The following is a 21,305-nucleotide window of genomic DNA, read 5'->3' as shown; positions in this document are numbered from 1 at the left end:
GCAATCCTCAATCCTCTTTATGACTTTAACCTCCAGCTCTACTATTCCTCGCTCCAGGTCCTCCAGCTTCCTGTTGGAAGTGACCGCCATTTCTTTCCATTCTTCAATCAATCTCACATTCCTCTCATGTATTTCCCTGTGCTCATTCTCAGAGTCGTGGACCCTCTTGCGTAGCCTGTTGTATTTGACTTGAGCTTCAGCTTCTTCGTCTATGATTCTATTTCCTCGACCGGCTCCTGGCCTCACCATTCCCTTTAGATTGTCTTCTAACCACGCCGGGTAAAGAGTTTCGCACCCTGCATGATATTTGTCGGGCTCAATGGTGTTCTTTTCCACAATGATCTTATAGTGCCATATATGTTGGGCTTGGCACTTGTAAGGGACGTCGTCATCTTGAAAGTCTGCTGCGAAATGACTCATCCTGGCAACCCTTGGTACAACCTGTTTCCTGCCTGCTTGCCTCATAACTCGGATAGGGACATAAGGGAATATTCCTCTCAACCCAATCAACACCAAGTGTGGAGCGTCCCTGGATCTGATGATAAATTCGTCTGTTGGGAACCATTCAAACATCCATTGCACTTGTTCCTCGATCAGATTGTCGAAGAACTCTACCCACTCTTTGGCACTTTGCGGCTGAGCAAACCTGTCCGGAATGTAGGTCATCCGCTTGGGGTGATGGAAGGCAATATAGTCATTCCAAGCCCTTCGCGAAAATTCTTGGCGATACTGGCCCTTTTGAAGATGTTCTAATAACCACAACTGCAGCAACAGGTTACAACCCTCGAAATGCTTGACCCCTCTTTGGAGTAGTCCAGAGCCCTATAGATGTCGGCTATGATCATGGGAACTATGGTGTATGTCTGTCCGTTGATCCCTTCCATCAAAGTCTTGGCGACCATGGCCAACCGAGTGTGGATTCTTTCCCTTTTCATTGGGAATACTATCTGGCCCAAGAAGCACACAATGAACACGAACACTCTGCGGTGGATGTGGCCTTTGAGAAGTGATAGAAAGCTCGTCATGGTAGGTCCGGTATGACTTACTATGGTCGTACCTCTCGTACAGATATTCGAAGGGTATGTAAGATTCCTTCAGGCATCCCAAGTCAGCATTTTTCTTCAGCCCCATCATCTTTAAAAACCCTTTACCAGTACGGTTCTCCGGCACCAATAACCCGGGGCTATCCCAAGTAAATCCCGCAAGCCCTCCAATTTCTTCTAGAAGTGGTGTCATTTCTATGTCGCCGAAATGGAACACAGCCCTTTCACTATCCCAGAATAAAGTAGCGGCCTCGATCAACCTTTTGTTTGGCTCAATGTCTAGTAGAGAAGGTAAATTGCCAAGTACTTTCTTATGTGTTTCTTGTCACTTGAGGAAAGGTCCTCCCACCAATCTAGTAGCAATGGTGGAATGTTGCTAACCATACCGAATCCGGGGACCTCGTGCCTCATTTTCTGCAAAACAAAAGGGTTAGTCCCTTATCCCCCACCAGACTCGACTATTTATACATTCATGATTAGCATATTGGCACTTAGTTCTCCAAATTAATGCACAGAACGTAGTTGTGTCCCTTGGGATTATGGAAACCCCGGTGGACTTTTGGATAAGGCTTGTCTTAAAGGATTATTATTTGGACAATATATTAATCCGGCTAGTTTTGACCATGATGCATGCACAATTTTAATCAGAGTAAGGTTACTATGGGGGTCTAGACTGGTACCCTTAAGCGGACAAGTTGAGGGGGGAAAGGCACGGAACCGTCGACTGCACCGTTGATCGACTAGTTTTACCGCAAATAAGCCTTTCCGAATTTAAGGGTACTCATCAAGCGTTGCTATAGGATTTGATACGCACGAGTGGAATATGATGTGGAGTATGATATATGCAACAATAACAGCATGTTGTCAAGTATTTGCATGTAAGAAAATAATAAATGCAGTATTTAAATAATTGAAAGACAGTTACAGAAGAAGAAAACAAAAAGACAAGTCAGTTTCAGAAAAATAAGAAATCGTAAATGCTTAAAAATAAACAGTTAAATTCTGCATTTAAGCCTTTCCGAATTTAAGGGTAATAAATTGGAAGAGCACAACCACTCATCAAGCGTTGCAATAGGATTTGATACGCACGAGTGAAATATGATGTGGAGTATGATATATGCAACAATAACAGCATGTTGTCAAGTATTTGCACGTAAGAAAATAATAAATGCAGTATTTAAATAATTGAAAGACAGTTACAGAAGAAGAAAACAAAGAGACAAGTCAGTTTCAGAAAAATAAGAAAAATCATAAATGCTTAAAAATAAACAGTTAAAGTCAAATAAGGGGAAAGGGTACGTGGGATAGAGCATGTTTGGGCTAATTCATAAAAAAATAAGTTCGTTATGGTAAGAGCCTAAAATATCTCCAGCAGAGTCGTCATGCTATCGCGCCCCCTTTTTTCCCTCCTCGCGGAGAACGTCCGGGTTTCGACATTTCATGGGGGATCAACTCGTTTCCTTTTGGGAATTGGGTATTTGAAGAGTCGCCACCTAATGAATTATGGTGCATTAGGGCACCTTGAGCAATTAACTCATGGACTAGTTTGCATTACCAGATATTTAGGGTAAGGGCTCGAAATAATCTTGAGGGGAAGGTGTTAGGCACCCCTCGCGGTCCACAACGTTGGGTCCCGGCCGAACTTATATGAATCAGTCATTTTGAACAAGTAAACAGTTTGACCGCGTACTTGCAAGTAAGGGCATGTTTTGACATTCTAAGCACATGTGTGATTCAAGTAATGAAACAAGGGGAAAAAGCTTGAACAAGTTGCACTTATATGAAGAAAAGTAAATTTATTTAAACAACGGGAGTTGGGAAAAGGGTCCTAGGTTGGTTAGCCTACAGGATCATACCCATACAATACCCGGTAATCACTCCTCAATGAGGGGTTACACGTGGCATTAGCGCGTAGTCATCATATCCTTACTACCCAATTCCCTCCCCTTGGTCATAGCCTAAAGCGTTCTAGAAACCTTGAAAGATATCCTATGCGTGCACTACCCGTCCCTTCTTTGTGGCCCTGGAGGTATTTAGGACCTCTACTTTGGGTAGTTCTAGACCATCCTAAGGTGTTTAAAGGAGAAAAGTCTAAGCGTCAACCAAAACAATTAGGACTGCATTTAAAAGGGGGAAACAATTAAAGGCTCACATTTTACCTCCGCAAGCGGAAACAAATAAGTGCACGTCTCAAACAATTGTTTAAGAGAAAAACCTTAGAACATGATATCTAGGTGAGCTGAGAGTATACAGTATTAAATTAGGACCAAAGTGCCAATGATCTATTCAGCTAGCCTACTGATTTTAGACCTATTGAATATGAACAATCACGGATAACAGAACATGGTTTTACAGTTGCAGAATTTTAATCGCCCTATAGGCTTGCCTAGGCGTATAACAGTGGTGTCCTATGAGCATGATATCTATTATTGAGCAGGGATGCAGTAAAACTGTAAACAGTTTCAAACGGGCGATTTGAATCCTATAGGCATGCTTTCTACTGACATTGATTGAGAAACGAGTAGGTTAGTTAATCTGATTCAGAACCTGCAGGCGTGAGTTAAAGTTAGGCTGATTTTAGATCCTATAGGCATGATTTCTATTAAAGCCGTTTTAATCCTATAGACATGATTCCTAAGAAGATGAATTTGAATACATGCTGTAAGGGAAACATAATTTCAATTACTTTACACCCCTATAGGCATGATATCTAATTATAGAGCTGATTTAGATCCTATAGGCATGGCTTCTAATTATGTCAAAGTAAAGCATGCAGAATTCACCAAAGCAAGTCCTATAGGCATATTATCTAACAAACACATTTTGAATTGAAATAGACCCTATAGGCATGTTATCTACCCGATTTTACCCACAATATGCAACTACCCACCCCTTTTCACTAATCACCCCAAATGTTTGTTTACAATAATTATTACAGACCAAGAACCAAATATATATTACATAAATAAAATAGAAGCTAAGCTATAGGGAGCCTGCAGTAGGACCAAATGATTTCCAAGCCTCCAGTAGTCTCAAATGTCAAAATTCCATAGCCAATTTCATGTCCAGGTGTGTCAGAGTTCCCTAAGGACCTCAAGGATCCCAGGCAGTGCTCACACCCAGACTTTTTTCAAATAGTAACTGATTATTGTGTAGTGTGGAAGTGTCAGCCCTGATATGCCATAGTTCAGAGAGATCTCAGGGGTCTCAAGGCAGTACACATATCAGAGGGGCAGAACCTAGTAATCTAAGAGTAAAGTGAGAGTGCTTGACATAGTTTTGAAAATAATATAGAGATGACTCTAGGAGTGAAAAAGTTTTCTGAAACAGGAAATAGTTTGGTGGTAAAAGACAGTTTGAGAAGAGTACCAAAACTCTTTTTGAAAAACTGCAGACAATCCATTGGTCATAAAACATCCAAATTCAGAAACACTCAACAAACAGATCTCACATGGGGATAAAGGGATTAGGGCACATAAGAGTCACATTGGGGGTACATGGATAGGGTATAGAGGAAACATATAGTCAACAACTGTATAAAACACTTAGGGTCTTAGAGACTTAGCAGGTTAGTCATGGACAGTAAATAGTTAAGACAGAGATCAAAGATGTAATATAGAAAGCCTGACATATCTTGAACAGGATTAAATATACAGGCAGGGTGAATCATATACATCAAATAACCAACATGATCACATAATTAAGGGATTAAACAGATATTCACAAACAGGCTAGTGAAGTATCAGATTACTAAGTGAAATGTAGACATGCTAATCATACATTGAACAGGACAGAGTTTAGACATGCTAGGCAAAGAAGTAAACAGGAAGACACGTTGAATTCATAGCTGATGAACTAGTGCAGGAATGAAACACATGGGGTTTGAGTTTCAAAATTTAACTAGAGACCATACCAGTTGAAGAAAAGAGTGCAGAATATAAAGCAGATGTAGTTCCAATATCTAGCCTTGGCTTTCAGCCGGCTAGACCAGTGAATATCACAAGTAGCAGAGAAGAAAAGAGAGCTTTAGAGTGTAAGTGTGCTTTTGTGAACTAATGTTCGTGTCTGAAGTGAGAATAGGAGGGAGTTTATATAGTAATCAAGAGTTAAACAAAATAAGGTAAAGAATCAATCATGTAGCAATTAGAGAAATTCAGGGAATCAATCACATGTAAAATCAGTAAGTCTTCCCTTTAATCAAGGGATAATCAATGGTAAAAGCAGGACAGATACTTAAGGAAGGAAATCGAGTACAGAGTAGGTAATTAGGGGCGAATGCACAGGGGTTTCAATTAAGGAAACAATCAGTAAGAATCAGCAAAAATAACAAATAAGGCAAGGAAAAATTAATTAAGGTAAGCAGTTCAATTAAACCGAGTAGAGAGGTAAGAATCAAAAGTTTTGTTAATGAAAAGTGTTCAAATCAAACCAGGAAACAAGGACTTCAGAATAATCAAGGGTTCAATCAAAGAGAAAATCACGTAAAGAGTCAGCAAGTATCACAAACAACTTAAATAAAGCAAGAAATAACAGTCAGAATGAACATAGACATATAGGATCAGTAGAAAAGTTGAACCAAGAACTTAGTAGAGGCATATTAGGATAAGAAAATCACGAGACATTTAAATGGCTAAAGAGAAATCACAAGAACCAAGGCAAGAACACAGTCAGTACACCAGTACTCACAAACCAAACAAAGAATGTCAAAAATTAGGGTTTTTAGTATAAACGAGTTAAGGTTGTAGCAAACTTACGAAATCAGTAAAAACATATAAGGAGCGGAAAATCACACTCAAAAATTACCAAATGTTTTGGAAAAAGAAATTTCAGGAAACCCTAGTTTAGAGAAAGATGAAAAATCACTCGAAAATCATACGATTCTTGTAAAGAATCACAAGGTCATTGTAAAACTCATATGAAATAAGTCCAAATCATCTCAGATCTGTACAGATCTAAGAGGTTCAGAAGAAAAAATTAGGGTTTCGAGGAGAACAACACAGAGGTGAAGAAACATGCTTAGAAACCCATAGATCATAGTCGATGTAGGACGATCTTACTCGGAATCACACTGGAACAGCCTGAAACAGGCGAGAAAGGGGCCATAGATGCAAGCCAACTAACCCTGGTCCCTTGAGGACCCTGGAGATGGCAATACCAACGTGAGAGAGGCTACTAGAGGCCTGGGGGTGGTGAGAAACCACCATAGATAGCCATAGATGAGTGACGGTGAGGTCCGATTAGGGTTAGGCTTGAGAGCATTTGAGAGAGGAGAGGGATTTCAGGGCGGCGGATGGTGGGAAATGAAAGGGTTTGGGGGGTCGTTTGGGACTAATTGAAAGGGTTTTGAGACCAGATCGGGTATTAGGGTTTGGACTTTGTAAATTTAAATTGAAATTGGGCTGTTATTGGGTTGAAATAGGACTAAAATTGAAATAAAAATAGGCCTAGGCCAGATTTTAAATAGCCACTTTTAATAACTAAATAATTTATAAAAATAATAAATGAGTTCCAAAATATTTTCGTGTACTAAAATGATCTAAAATAGTTATTTAACATTTCAAAAATATAAAAGACCATTTTATACATCAATAATGTAATTATGCATTAGTATGGGCTATTATTGCAAAGATGTGCAATTTAGCCTAAAAATGTAAATATAATTGTGAAAAATGCACTAAAATATTTAAACACTATGTTGGCATAAATAAAGAATTTAGATGACTAAATCATCGCAAAAGTAATTTGAAGAATAACTATTGGATATTTATATAAATAAAAAGAGAAGAAATAAATTGATTTGGAGCTTTTAAAATTATAGAAAAATTATAAAAATGTTTATGCATGCTCATAACTGCATATGTAATACTTTTGAAAGTAAGTATATATATATATATATATGTTAAAAAATATGTGAAGGAAAAATTGGGTATCAACAAATCTCTTACATTCTATCTATATTATTCTCTCAATTTTCTCACAATCAACTACATTTCAAGTAGTTGGGCAAATTTTTGGAGCAACTTTCAAGCTTCAAATTAATTCGTCAAGTATTTGGAGCAATTTTTTGGGCAATTTCTTTTCAATATTCAACCATGGTGCACTCGTTCCATCTCCTAATTTTAATATATAATCTTTGCTTATCAGTTTAGTGCTTAATTTTTGTGTTTACTTTACGTGTTTTATTTTCGTATTTCATTGTGTGTTTAATTTTTGTGTTAACTTTTCTAATTTGATTTCGTATTTAAATTATGGCTCCTAAAAATATATTTGGCATATTGAAAAAAAGTAGTAAAGGTGATAGTAGTAGTAATCTTAATACTAGTCCTAATCCTAATCCTTCTCCTAGAATTAGAAAAGAACATATAGATGAAATGACTCATGTTAATGAAACTTCATTTTGCCTACCCCCCCCCCCCTTCCCCATGTTATAATATTAATGTTGGAGAACAATTAAGTCAATTACTCAAATGGTCACTCAACGATCCCAAATTATCTCCTAAAGTCATTTTTCTTTCGTTTGTAACAACAAAGTCACTGAACTATGCCTATTTCACTTAGAAGGTCATTCAACTAGGTTTTCCAAATTTTGGATTGCCAAATACCTATTTTACCCTTTAATTATAAACATTTATGTTCTTTTTATTTTTTTAAACTTTTTAGTATTAACAACAAAAATTCAAAAATTTATTTACATAATTCAGAATAAAAGAAAATAAAGGTTGTAAAATACATATTTCATGAACATAATATAAAATAATTATTTAAATAAAGATATTTTTATAATATAAATTATATATTCTTGAAAATTATGCTCAATTATATTATTATGTTTCTACTAACCTGACGACACAAAGCTATGTCACCAGAAAGCAGGGGGACTATCTGTATAGGGTAAAATATGCTATGTTAAGTCGTGCATAGAATATATATAATATAATTGAGCATAATTTTCAAGAATATATATTGTATATTATAAAAATACATTTATTAAAATAATTATTTTTATATTACGTGCATGAAATATATATTTTACAACCTTTATTTTTTTTCATTCTTAATTGTGTAAATAAATTTTTGAATTTTTGTTGTTAATACTAAAATTATTATTGATAAATATTCTAGTTCATTTTTTTACTATGCTCATTATTTTGTTATTCCAGCATTATATTTGCTTAAATACTTTTTATTTTTTTAATTTATAAATAATATTTAATTTATAAATAATATTCTATAGGTAAGTCTATAATGTAAATTAAAAAGGAAAAAAATCATAACATTAAAAAGTTTAAAAAGAAAGATAAATATTTATAATTTAGAGGGTAAAATAGGTATTTGGCAATCCAAAATTTGAAAAATCTAGTTGAGTGACCTTCTGAATGCAATAGGCATAGTTCAGTGATTTTGTTGTTACAAACGAAAGAAAAGTGACTTTAGGAGATAATTTGGGATAATTGAGTGACCATTTGAGTAATGAACTCGAGAACAAATTAGATCATGAAACTTTACAAAGACAATTTGGCAATGATATTCTTATTGAGGATGAAGAAAATGAGGAAGCAATGATTTGTACATCAGTTGTATGGAATTTTTTAAACATGATAAAGTCAATGGACTTACTAGATGTGACAAATGTAAGCAACGATTTGTACATACCAAAGGTGGTGGGACAGGGGGTTTAACCAGGCACTTACGTAAGGACCACAAATCTTTATGGATGCAAGCTCAAATAGAAGCCGAAAAATTTTCGGATCCTAGCAGCGATACTGGCGCTCCTAGTGGATCTAGCGGGGGTTCTAACTTTTTACAACAACAACTTGACCCTGCTTCTGGTATTATTTTACGCCCCTATAACAAAGATAGAGATCGAAAAAACTTAGCAAAAATGATGGTTGTATGTGGATTAAATGACAAAGAGCTTACTAAGTGATTCTTATCTTAATCAAGGATTGGAAAATAATAAAAACGAAAAAGGCAACAAACAACTTTTGGCATGGTGGAGGGAGCGTGGCAAGGCATTTCCAACACTTTCAATAATGGCCCGAGATATACTGGCTATTTAAGCATCATCAGTAGTATCAGAGAGTTCTTTTAGTGTGGCAAAATTTCAAATCGGAGATCATAGACATTCATTAGCGGAGGACAACCTAGAAATTTCTGTATTATTCAGAGATTGGATTAATTCAGAAAGAAAAAATCTTGGTTTTGGAAAATTAACCACTAGGAAAGAAGAAGAATACAATGATATACTTAGCATTGGGAGCGATGACAGCATGGCACTCATGGAACATCAATCAACATTTCAATTCCAGAATATAGGAGCTTACAAATATTAGTATGATAATTTATAATTGGCTACTAAGAGGCCTAGTTCAAACAGAACCCTTCCTAGAAGGTGGCTGCGTAGATTAGGCCCTCTTCAAAAGAATTGTATTTGTATGTGAAATTTGAAAGTTCTATTAATAAAATAAATGGCTTTAAGCCTTGATTTATTTTTATGAATTCTCTTACACTCTTACTTAATTACTTAATAGCTTAAAATAATATTGTAAATTACAACTCTATTATAATTACTAAAATATTTTGTTACAAGTTTTTTGTTTTAATATTTTATAATTCTTTACTTAGTTTCTTTATAATTTATTAAGTTTTAAGTTTATTAAATATGTCAAAAAACTAACCGTTGCAAACTTTAAAAACATAGTCATTGTCAAAAAACTATCCGTTGCCAAACTTAATGCTCAAATGATTAAGTTTTTTTTTTAAAAAAGGCCCACTTAGGACCCGCGAACCGTCCCATCCCGTTTGTTAGCAGGATGGGAAGGGCCTACCGTTTCGTCCCTTTTATCCCGTCCCATCACCGTCCCTGCTAAATATTGTCCCGTCCCGTTGGACATCCATAATGTAAACTGATCCATATATATATATATATATATATATATATATATATATATAGAGAGAGAGAGAGAGAGAGAGAGAGTAAACTAAAAAGCAGCAAAAATATTCGGGACCCCCTAGACTTGGAAACTTTCGTTTAGTTCCCCCTTAAATTTCATGTGGTCTTTAATACCCTTTGAACTTGAAAATTTGATAGTCTTGACCCTCCTAAATGTTGATGTGGCAAAGAGCGTGAATAGACTCTCTTTTGGGCACTTGCGAGAGAAGGAAAATAGAAAAATTAGCTTCCAAATGAGGTATTTTTCAATATTAATTGCCATATAATCAAATATAATAATTTATTTGTTCCAATTGTATTTCTCGTTGTTTCTTCTTAATATACATTGTATTTTTTTTCAATTGTATTTTTTTTAAAAGTACAAAATGAATATATGTTTCAACGATGTATTTCTTCTCTTTTTTTCCGGTCCAACTCTACAAAGTTAGTTGAAACTCCATTTATCTAGCCAATTATAAAGAAGATCTAGCCAAAGTAATGAAGTTCAAATGGTATTTTCTATATAAAGAAAAAAGTATTGTATTTTTATTTTTATTTTCATGCAATGGCTATTTATTTAAACCATGCATTTTTTTCGAGTCAAATTCTCAAATATTTGGTCGGAATTTTAATATTCTTAGCTAAAAAATATATTCTGCCAATATATGGAGTTCCAACAACGTATTTTTTATTTTTATTTTTTTAGATGCAATGATAATATGTTCTAACTATGTATTCCTTCTTTTTCTGACGAAATGTGTAAATGTAACTTAATTAAAATATTATTATCTTTAGCCAAACAAAAAAAATTATAGTCAAAATATTGTTGTTTCACGTTTATACAGATTTTGGCAGGAAAAAAATAATTTAAATAGTTGTTGGACTTCAAAAGATAAAAATATATATATTATTGTAAAAATACCATATGGACAAAAAATTCCATGTGGCAGTGCATGTGTCACACTCCCAGAGGCGGATGCAGTGTGAGAGTTATGCGTTCAGTTGAACCTATAACTTTTGAAGCGAAGTAGAAAATTTATGTGTAAATATTCATTAAAATTGCAAAAATAATAGATTTGAACCCATAACTTTAAATATATAATGTATTCAATGTTAAAAATCTTAAAAATTGAACCCATAGAATTTAAATCCTGGATCCGCCTCTGCACACTCCCATTATCAACGTCCAGGGGGGACGAGGCTATGAAATTACCAAGTTAAGAAGAATATTAAAGACCACGTGAAATTTAAGAAAAACTAAATAAAAATTACCAAATTCGGGGGGTCACGAACTATTCTCCCATTGAAAGGCTATGGCATTCCTTCAATATAAACCCCTCCAAACCTATCGGGGCATGCTACTTTCAAAAGGGACATATTTATCTTTGAGGTTTCGTACCTTTAAAGAAAAACACGTGAACCTACTACTGTTTCGTCTTGAGAAGGGACGTACCCCTCAGGAAAAGGACATGCACCCGTCGCATTAACGAAAAGGTGAAGGTACCCGTTCGATAACTACTTATTTACATCGAATGCTTATATCAAATTAAATAACTTAATTATATTAATAAAAATTAAAATGAAAATACATATTACTTAACCTTTTATAATAAATAGATACATGTCTAGCATTTATTAATTTTACTGTGCTCTAGACCTATTGAGAATGGAATAAATCTATCAGTAACTTCTACAAATTAAAGGTTAATTAAATACCAAAATTGGCTAAGAGAGAACAAAAAGTGCAAATGTGGAATGACAGATTAAAACTACATTTTCATCTAACAGGGTGATTTTTTTTTTTTTAAAGCGTAGACCAGTAATTTTCATAAAATGTACAAGGGCTCGATTTCATATATGGAAGATTCCAAGTCTGTGGCAGGAACAAAAAGATACAATATTTTCCTTGAGTAAACGTCTATATACACATGATTTCCAAGAAGAAGAAAAAGCAAGCTCAGTAACCTCATCACACTATCACAGTTTACGCCTAATTCTATGACTAGAAGCGTTCCATTGCAAAGAATGAATAAAATGATACATACAAAATTATAATGTCTTAATATGAGCAAAGAAAGAAAGAAAGCCAGGGTGCTCTATTAGCAAAATAAGGAAAACATCTATTTCCAAATGCTTCCACCAAGTTGACCGAAAGTACAAAAGCAGGTGCGTTTCCTTATGTCTTACACAGGGGTGTTTGCGTTGGCACGTCCTGCCGAATTGCTATTCCCCTTTGCCTGGAGTGCAGCAGCCATAGACCTCAACCTGTTTCTAATCTCCGTGAATGATGGCCGAGCTTCAGGGTCAGCAGACCAGCACTGTTCCATCAATTTCTTCCACTCGGGATCACACCGCTCTGGCATTGGAGGCCGAAGAGTATTCTTCAAAATTCCCCCTACAACCATTATCAACAAATCAAACAAGGCCAACTTGAAAAGGGTTGGGAAATCAAAAAGATGCACTTCTTTTCTTTCCATTGCCTGAAAGGAAACGGAAGCTCTTCATTAACAAAGAAAACTTATTGAAAATAGCACGTAAGCTTAGCCACTCTTTATAGCTTTCTGGCCCAATTAGGTGAGAACTGGTGGCCTACACAGTCATCATTTTTGAGCATTAATATGATCAAACCAAAACGAAATAGGTGTACTAGCAGTCCTATCTCCCTCGGACTGAATACGTCACAATCTCATAAACACCTTATAATGTCGCAGAGTCAAGTGGTTAAATTTCTTGAACTACTAGGTTTCTGGAGCTCCCAGAGAGCAAGATCAATGCTTTTGACTGGAATTCAGCATTGAGGAAAGGCCCTGAACTCGCGGAGCTATATTGGATTACTGGATAAAAATAGTTGTTCGGATGCATGAGTAAATTTTGGCAATGTCAATATAGAAATCATTTAGAAGGATTAACACTTGCAAAAATAAGGACATAAAGTCAATTTGTCAAAATTTTAAAAGACTAAGCTTTAACTTGGCCAGACGGTTTGGCCTTTGCCTCATGTTTCTGAGTTTCACATGTATAAAAGGAAGAATGGCGAATTCTCAAGCATATTTGCAGTAGCAACAATCAACCAGACTAGAGCAAAGGTATTAGAAACAAGACTGAAGGGAAACAAATGTTAAAAATCATTGAATTATATGATTTTTGTTTTAAAAAAGGTATAATCTAAAATATAATTTAGCTGAGATGTTGTCAGTTGCTGATTTATAGTGCAGAAAAATTTAATGCCATAACAGTCTGGTTTTTTAATATGAAGTCATCCCCTTTTGAATTGTTTATGGACCTCAACAGGATGTAAGTACAGAAATGGTCATGCAAGAATAAACCACTTGTTTCCGTATACCTTAGATACAACTCCTGTGACAGTTACGAAGCAGAAAATATTCACTCGGTTTAACAGGTAATCAGAGCCTTACCAATGATTGCCCCACAATGCATGTTTGCATAGGGTTCTTCCCCAGTCAAGATCTCCCACATTGCTATGCCGAATGAAAAAACATCAACCTGTCGGAAACCAAACCATCCAGTTTATTGCTTTATGACATACTTTCACGGCTTAATTCATATTATGTCATTGCTTTATGACATATCTGATTGTAGTAAATTACAGTAATTAGTCTAACCTTCTCAGATACTCGGTTACTGCTACCATTTAACAGTTCAGGCGCCATCCAGGGAAGAGTGCCTCGTACACCTCCAGATACGAGAGTATTGCGTTTAATTCTTGACAGTCCAAAATCTCCAACCTGCATTAGATATCTTACAAATAACTCATTGTGGCAACATTAGATTCTTTACTTAAATTCAGATTGGCTTAAATTAGCCAATGAAAATTTATCAGTAGAGCTAGCTGGATTCGCCCTACAAAATAAGCATGCAAGAATCTGCTGTTCTCATATAGTAGCTCTCATATGTGTTGGTGTGGTAATTTTTGTTTTATCATAAGCAGTCTTTAATAGTCTTAAATTCTACCATAGAAACCTTGTTTGGCGTGGAGGTACACTCTGCTCCTATATCTTTCATCATTCGTTCAAATTGGCTAAAAACTTTTGGCTCGCTAGATAAAAGTAATGTGCTTCTGGAAGCAGAAAAGGTTATCTGACCAGAAGCCAGTCCAATAATTCCAACATCAATAAAAGCTAAATCATTGGAACTCATGCTTCTAAGTCAGAAGATGCACTCTCATGATTCATTCCAGATTATTCTTGTATACTCAGAAGTGCATGTTTCCCTGACGCAATGGTTGAAGATACCTTGCATATGGGTCGCTGTGGATCCCTCAGACTGACTAACAAATTGTCACATTTTAGATCAAAGTGGACGATGTTTTTTGAGTGCAAATACTCCATCCCAAAAGCAGCATCCATGGCAATTAGAAGTTTCTTGTAACTATCAAGTGACCTGCACAAGGAATTCAGCAGATGATATTAAGTTATGAATTAGAGGGAACATGTAGAACTAATAACCAGATAGAAAGCAACTTCACCTGTCCTTTTTAATAAGAACATTTCGAAGTGATCCATTAGCCATGAATTCAGTCACGGTTGCCAAAGTTCCCCCTGACCCATCAGGTACTACTCCATAAAATGCAACCACATTAGGATGATGAAGGTTTGAAAGGATCTGTGCCTCTCTCCAGAAGTCCTTGATCTGGAAAAAATCAATTTTATTACGAGTTTCACAGTAAGGGTCATAAACGCTGCTGCTAATCTAGGAAAAAATTATATGCTTGGAGAATATGTTACAGTAAACCAACCAGCCTTTCTTCCTGCGATGATCTCCCAGAAAAACATGCTTTCTTGAGTCTCTTTATAGCAACATCTGTTCCTCTCCATTTTCCATGGTAAACAGTACCATATGTCCCAGAGCCCAACTCCCTCAATTCTTCTAGGTCAGCATTTTTTATGATCTGCAGACTAACAACAGCTGTAGCTTACTGCTTAATATGAATAAATGAACTCTTAAAGAAAGCAAACATATTTAAACTCTAAGAAAAGAGATATAAGTTTGCATCCTTTCGTAAAAGCAGAAAAGAAGGGTAAAACAAGATCAAGTTACAAACTAATTTCTCAGGGAAGATTCTCCAACAGATAAACCTTCAGCCTATTCACTCAGCAAAAAGCAGAACTTTTGAAGCATTGAAAAGCCTCAACAAGATAAATATTAATACACGCACAGATACTAGTGGAAAACGGGTGGGTCGGATATGGGCGGGTCGGGTCGGATATGGGCGGTCGAGTACGTATAATGCAAAAACGGGTAAGACCCATATTTAATACGGATAGAAAATGGTTTAACCGGTGGATAATATGGACATGACTTCTTAAAATATGATCACTTTTGGGAGAATTCCTAGCCTCCCAACTTGAGTCTTTGTAAATGTAAAAGTTAAACCTATCGGTTGTCCATTTTTAAAGTAGATAATATGGTTCTTATCCATATTTGACCCATTTTTAAAACGTTCATTATCCAACCCATTTTTTAGTGGATGATATGGATGGATAACTATTTTTTTATCCATTTTGCCACCGCTACGCACAGAGGAAAGGCTGGGTAGACAGAGTAGATGTGCTTAAAAATAAAGGATGAATGAGCAGCTCCCCAAGGAGACCTTTGATTTCAGCAGAAATCAACAGATTAAACTTGGTAACATAGTGACAACTGATACATAGCCAAAGATCAAACCTAGTCAAGACAATGGCAACTGATAACCAACACACAATAAGTTAATGGCAAAGCATACATGATACATATACTATGTGGTTTAACTATTAACATCAGTTGTCAACTTGGGGGCACATTGGCAAAGCAGAAGGCTGGTGAACGAAATCACTATCTATTTTGTTATACCCAGGGAGTGCATAGTCTACCAAGGACTACTATACCTAGGGTGTTCTGAAAAACAACAGGCTGGAAATTTTGGTATGCTAATTTAGTTAAAAAATTATTACCTTTTTGTATTCTAAAGCATGTCATAAACTTTGTCAAGACATGACTCAACCAAATTGAAGTGTAAAACAAAAGAATGTTTATCATTACATAGTTTCATTATACACCAGAAATATATAATTTTTAATACTTTCCAAATTTAAGAAGGGTTACTTCGTTCTTTTGACAAAATTAAGATGTTTTCGTTAGTGTTATGATATGATATAACACAAGTCAGAACCCAACAAGCCCTTTTTAAGGTTTAGATACTATAGAGCACATTGGATTTCTTCCCATTCCACAAATTAAAGCAATGCATCAGGTAACACCGGTTGATATACACTTGTGCTTCAATTCTGCATTTCACCACATATCTGAACGGAGATCAAGCATCAGTGCAAGAATGGATCTTCTGCTGAGTAGATAACATATTTGGAGACTTTGCGGGTAGAGCTATACATGTGAAGGATAATTACTTGCAGCCAATCTATATATACTAGTACGTGTCGAGTATTCCATGAGTAGTTTTTTGAGAAATATATGAATAGTTATTAACAGGAAGCCAAGTATTATCAGCCACTCAATCAAAACTTTACTTTTGACAATGTCTAACCTTATCAGTTTGTTATTCTATATCAAATTAAAAGATAGGTATAAATAGTTGTACAATCCATATTTCTGTATACCAGATGTTGTAGCTGCCTCATTATTGACTAGAAGCTCCTTTAATACAACTCTTAACAACTAGTGCCGCCTATTTGAGCGAGCAACTTACGGTAGTAGATTGTAGGATTTACCTAATTCTTAATTCAATATCAGCAAGCAGTAGAGGAACATAGTTGAATAAGAAATAAAAGCATTCCATAACCTCTGCGGGGCACTCCAACACTAGAAATAGCAGACCATTATCACAGCCGAGAACTGAACCGCAAAATCTTTCAGGATGACAATAAATCAAAGATATTCTTCATGAAACAACCTATGATAAAAGGATAAAGGTATTGCGGGAGGGGGAGTATGTAGTGAAGGACAAAGCCGTGTACAGTTTAGTCCTCCTTTGTAAATATTATAAGTCTGCCTCTGGTACTATGGCTGGAAGAGGGCAATGGCCTTTAAGTCTTTCAGACTCTTACGCAAGATTAGAGCGTAAGCCGTCATAGTTGAAAAGGGGAGAAATGAAGATGTTATCATGAGCAATTCCCACAAGGTTTAAAATACGAAAGGAAATGATCCTTTACCTGCAAACCATACAAATCAGCTTCCAGTTCAGCCATCATAGCATCAGTGATTAAATTATCCTTATCTCCATCGCTGGGGTTGGCATCCTGCGCCAAGCCATGTCATCAGTGTAAAACTTTATGAGCATAAGTGAGAGCATTTAGTAATATAAATCATAATCCAGCCCATCAAAATGAAATAGAATTTCACCTCCAACCCCAAGTCATGGGGAAATGCCACCCCGTCTGTTGCACTAGAAGATATGACTTCACCACCAACGGTGTCCAAACCTAGGAGATTTGCAGTATATAGGTCACCACTGGGTGATCTAATATCTCTTCCATTTGCCTTCGGATCCTGCTGACTTTCTTTGATACTCTTACTAACTTGGGCATCTTCTATCTTTTGCTTTTCACTAGAAAATTCACCAATGCCAGAAGTCACAACTCTCTGACCACTGTAATTGGTAAATTCTTCATCAATTAGAGAAACTTCTCTCGTAAAAACAGCATCCTTGGTTGGGTTTTGCCTGAAAGCTGAGTAATGCGAGGACATCAACTGGCCTCCATCACAACCAACTGATGATGATGACAATTCCTTGGAGAATATTAGCAATGGTTCTTTGGCAAAAGTATCTTGAGGACATGCAACAACTGCTGGCATGGGGAAATGATAGGAATTTTGACCATCAGACAACTCAGGCAGTAGATCAGTCAGAGTTTCTGCACCATGAGACTGTGTCTCAGAATTTGAAAACCTCCCAGCAACTTCAGAGCTCTTGACCCGGGATATATTGTTCTCAGTTTCATCCTTTTTTATCCCCGCTGAGGCATTCTCAAATTGATTTCTTTGGGACCGCTCATTGACTGTACTAATTAAAGGTGCCGATGCAAGAAAATTTATGTCAAAATTTTGTGATTCTTCACCCGGTATATCACCTCCATTATTAGACAGCATAACAGAGTTTACGTCAGGCATTTTTTTCCTCGAAACCACAGTTGTTCTGGATGACTTGTTATCAGGTGATTTACCATCATGACATAAAATTGCGTTATTGACATCACATGCATTCACCATTTCACAACTTGTATTGTTGTCCATATAGCTTTTCAAAACGGGATGGTAATTTTCCAAATCTGCTTCAGCTGGGTTGCATCTACTGTCAGTACCATTAACATTTCTTTGCACGGGTCCACATCTACTCACTGAATTTGAGTCGAAAGGCAACTCTGGCACCATGCCATTGGCCACATTTAATTCCCCATTAAATACCCTGATATGAGGCTGAGAACTGACTGGGTATGTATTCTGATGCAGAGACCCTAGGTTCTCTTGCTGAGCAGCAGACACTCCATGTGAAGATAACTGAGCTGGTGCAAAGTTCAAAGAGGAAAATGAGCTTATTCCCTCTTGTGAGCAGTAAGCTGATCTTTTTCCATGTTCCTGAAGTTCTGAATCCGAAAAGGCATGCGGAATTCCATTTTGAGTAACGGTTGAAGTGTATCCCAGCAATAGATCCATTTCATCATTCGGCTTTTCAGAGAGAACCGTCCTTTCCTTGGGTTCTGTTCTTTCAAAAGAGTACTGTTGAAAGCTGGCATCACATTGTTCCAGTGTTGGAGCAACAAAGTCTCTGTTGAGACCATGGTGATGTGAAATCAATTCACTAGATTGGCTTGGCAGGGCAATATCATCTTTTCTGTTAGGACTCTGCAAATTCATCAGGCTTACCTGTGGGGCATAATAACCAACATTAATGCATCCACTCGGGTTTTCAGGTAATGATTCGGTGCTGCTAAACGACACCGGACATTCAATACTACCATGTGCCGACTGGTTCTTGTATGTGTTCCCTGGATCGTTCTTGTAATCTCCCTGTTGAACAAGCACAGGAGAAAAAGGAGTAGATTGATTGGGAAGCCTAACCTGATTCTGAGATTCACCAATCAATTGAGCAGGAGGTGGGACATAAAGACCATTACCAAGGTCTACTTTAAGTATCATCTTGCGGACTTCATCGCCCACACACTGCTCATGATAATTTTCCTGAGCGGAAGAATCCATCCGAACAATGCCATTAATAGCAGCAACATATTGATAATCAGGATCACTTGGTTGAACAACAGCAGCATCTACAGGGCATGAGTTTTCAGATTCAGTCAAAGGAACCAAAAATATTCGAAGCCTTTGGGAGCCCCCAAGCTTCTCGAGGCCATAATATTCCTCTATCATATTCTGAAGATCTTCGTCAGAAGAGACGGATATAAGGGCGTCAAGATCCTCTCCTGGAAGCTGGTATTTGAAAATGTGAGGCTGATTACAGATGGCCAATGTTTTCTTCATAAGTTCTTCCCATGAAATATTCCTCCGTATGGAAATGATACGTGTATCACCACCCACGTATCTGAGTTTTCCATCACTGGGTCGAGGCAATATTCTACCACCAAAACTGCATAGGAATTTTATTTTTCCTGTCTGGGAACAATCTGAAGTTCCTAATCCAGAAGATTTTAGTGACTGTGAAGATTCAGATTTAGATGAGGGTGGAGCAGTTGGCCCTGAAGTAACTTGATCATAGCATAACTCTGTAGCAGCTTCCCCAGCGACATGCCCACAAGAGCTAACTTTCTGATTATATGTATGCTCATTCTCCACAAAAACCCCATTTTCAATTTCTGTGATAGACCCTCTTGCAGAAGCAAATTCAGTTATGTCAGAAGCACATTCAGAATCCATTCTTGTCAACCCAAGTAGCCTTGTGAGCTCTTCATAACCCGGATGTTGGCTTAGCTTACGTTGAGGTCCAGCTCTCTTATCATGCTTCTCAGTAAAGCCAGACACAGTAGGAACTATTCTGGAAGAAGGATCCTGAAGAAATTCCATAGAATATACCTCACTAGTCTGTACAGGTATATGGTTATTTACATTATTGTGTAAAGATATGCCATCACTCAAGATAAGTGGCTGAGATGATTCTTGCTGGATCCATTGACCAGAAGGGCCAGCCACCCCGGCGATCATACTTTCAGCTAAATCTTTGGATGAATTTAGCATCAGAAGTCACCTGAACATGAAACAGGCAAGAACGCTTTACACTCTCTACAGAAAACTAATTAGATTTCATTAACTTCTTCGCTGAAGTAAACCGAAATACCAACTAAAGATTTTTCACACCGCCAACTACCACTTCATAAAAAAATATAGCAAAAAAGGCGTTTCCGCTCTCCCACTTACACAATGAAATCCTTCTTCTTCCTCCTTTTCTCTCTTTTTTTTCTACTGATAAATGAAGTATTTCACACTAAATATAAGTACTTTTCCAAATAGACAATCCCTCTACAATATATGCACACAGAAAATAGCAATCCTTGCTGCACAGCAACCACTCCGCTTTAAAATTGAAAAAAAAAATTAACAGTAAAACAATCGGACGGATTTGCCTTTTCCTTCAATAACTCTCCTCCCGATCATCAAACAATCAATCTGAAAATTATATTTCCAGTAACGATTCAATAGAAAATCAAAAGTAAGAGATAAAACATAAACTAACAGACCAATTAGAAAAGCTAAAAAGTCAAAAAACTATAATCTAATTATGCGATGCGAAATTTGGATATAGAAACTGTTACTGATCAGATACTCGTGCATCAAAGTTATGATTCAACAATCGGATTATTAAAACCTAGAAATCAAAAGAAAAAGGTAGATACATACTTGTATAATCACTTCACTCGTCTAGCTGAAGCCCATAGCTCACTGAAACGCATGAATTTGGAAAGGTGGGGGAAATGAATTAAGGGTTTAATCAATTGAATTTAACAGATCAAATGAGAAAAATTAGGAAAGTGTGAGAGAGAGTGGCTTACGCCGGAAGTTCCAAATCTGAAGCGACGGAGAGAGAGACATTGTATTTATTTAACAGAAATAAGCGAAGGGGACTGAATGTTTGTCTGTACATACAATTCAATTTCTACACATACGGTGTTGGGCTATTATTAGCCATTTTTAATTAACCTTAAAAGTGCTTTTACTGGTCCATTAATTATGTTTAAAACGAGTATATATAAATATTTCTTTTGGCGCGTTTCTCTGTCTTACGTGGACTGTTTTTTTTTACGTGGACTGTTATGGTTTGAGGTCAGAGTGTTTGTCAGCCATAAGGACCTATCAGCTATTCTGCTCCA

General features: G+C 36.5%; 1 protein-coding gene across 3 annotated transcripts; it reads right to left on the bottom strand.

Moving 5' to 3' along the window:
• On the bottom strand, positions 11,807 to 21,077 carry LOC109227878. 3 transcript variants are annotated; one of them, XM_019393077.1, is made up of 10 exons: positions 20,988 to 21,077; positions 20,836 to 20,877; positions 17,332 to 20,604; positions 17,142 to 17,228; positions 14,732 to 14,884; positions 14,462 to 14,625; positions 14,229 to 14,376; positions 13,599 to 13,721; positions 13,392 to 13,479; positions 11,807 to 12,370 (listed from the first exon to the last, which is right to left on the bottom strand). In XM_019393077.1, exons 3-10 carry the CDS (start codon positions 20,173 to 20,175, stop codon positions 12,159 to 12,161), a joined length of 3,819 nt encoding a protein of 1,272 aa, XP_019248622.1. In that variant the 5' UTR covers positions 20,176 to 20,604; positions 20,836 to 20,877; positions 20,988 to 21,077; the 3' UTR covers positions 11,807 to 12,158. The 3 variants fall into 3 exon arrangements, with proteins under 3 accessions (XP_019248622.1, XP_019248618.1, XP_019248616.1); XM_019393073.1 differs by having other exon boundaries at positions 17,332 to 20,185; XM_019393071.1 differs by having other exon boundaries at positions 17,332 to 20,185; positions 20,836 to 21,071.

The sequence above is a fragment of the Nicotiana attenuata genome, chromosome 1 (assembly GCF_001879085.1).
Source record: "Nicotiana attenuata strain UT chromosome 1, NIATTr2, whole genome shotgun sequence".
NCBI classification, from domain to species: Eukaryota; Viridiplantae; Streptophyta; class Magnoliopsida; order Solanales; family Solanaceae; genus Nicotiana; species Nicotiana attenuata.
Note: the sequence above shows the minus strand (reverse complement) of the source record. Positions and strands in the feature narration are given on the sequence as shown.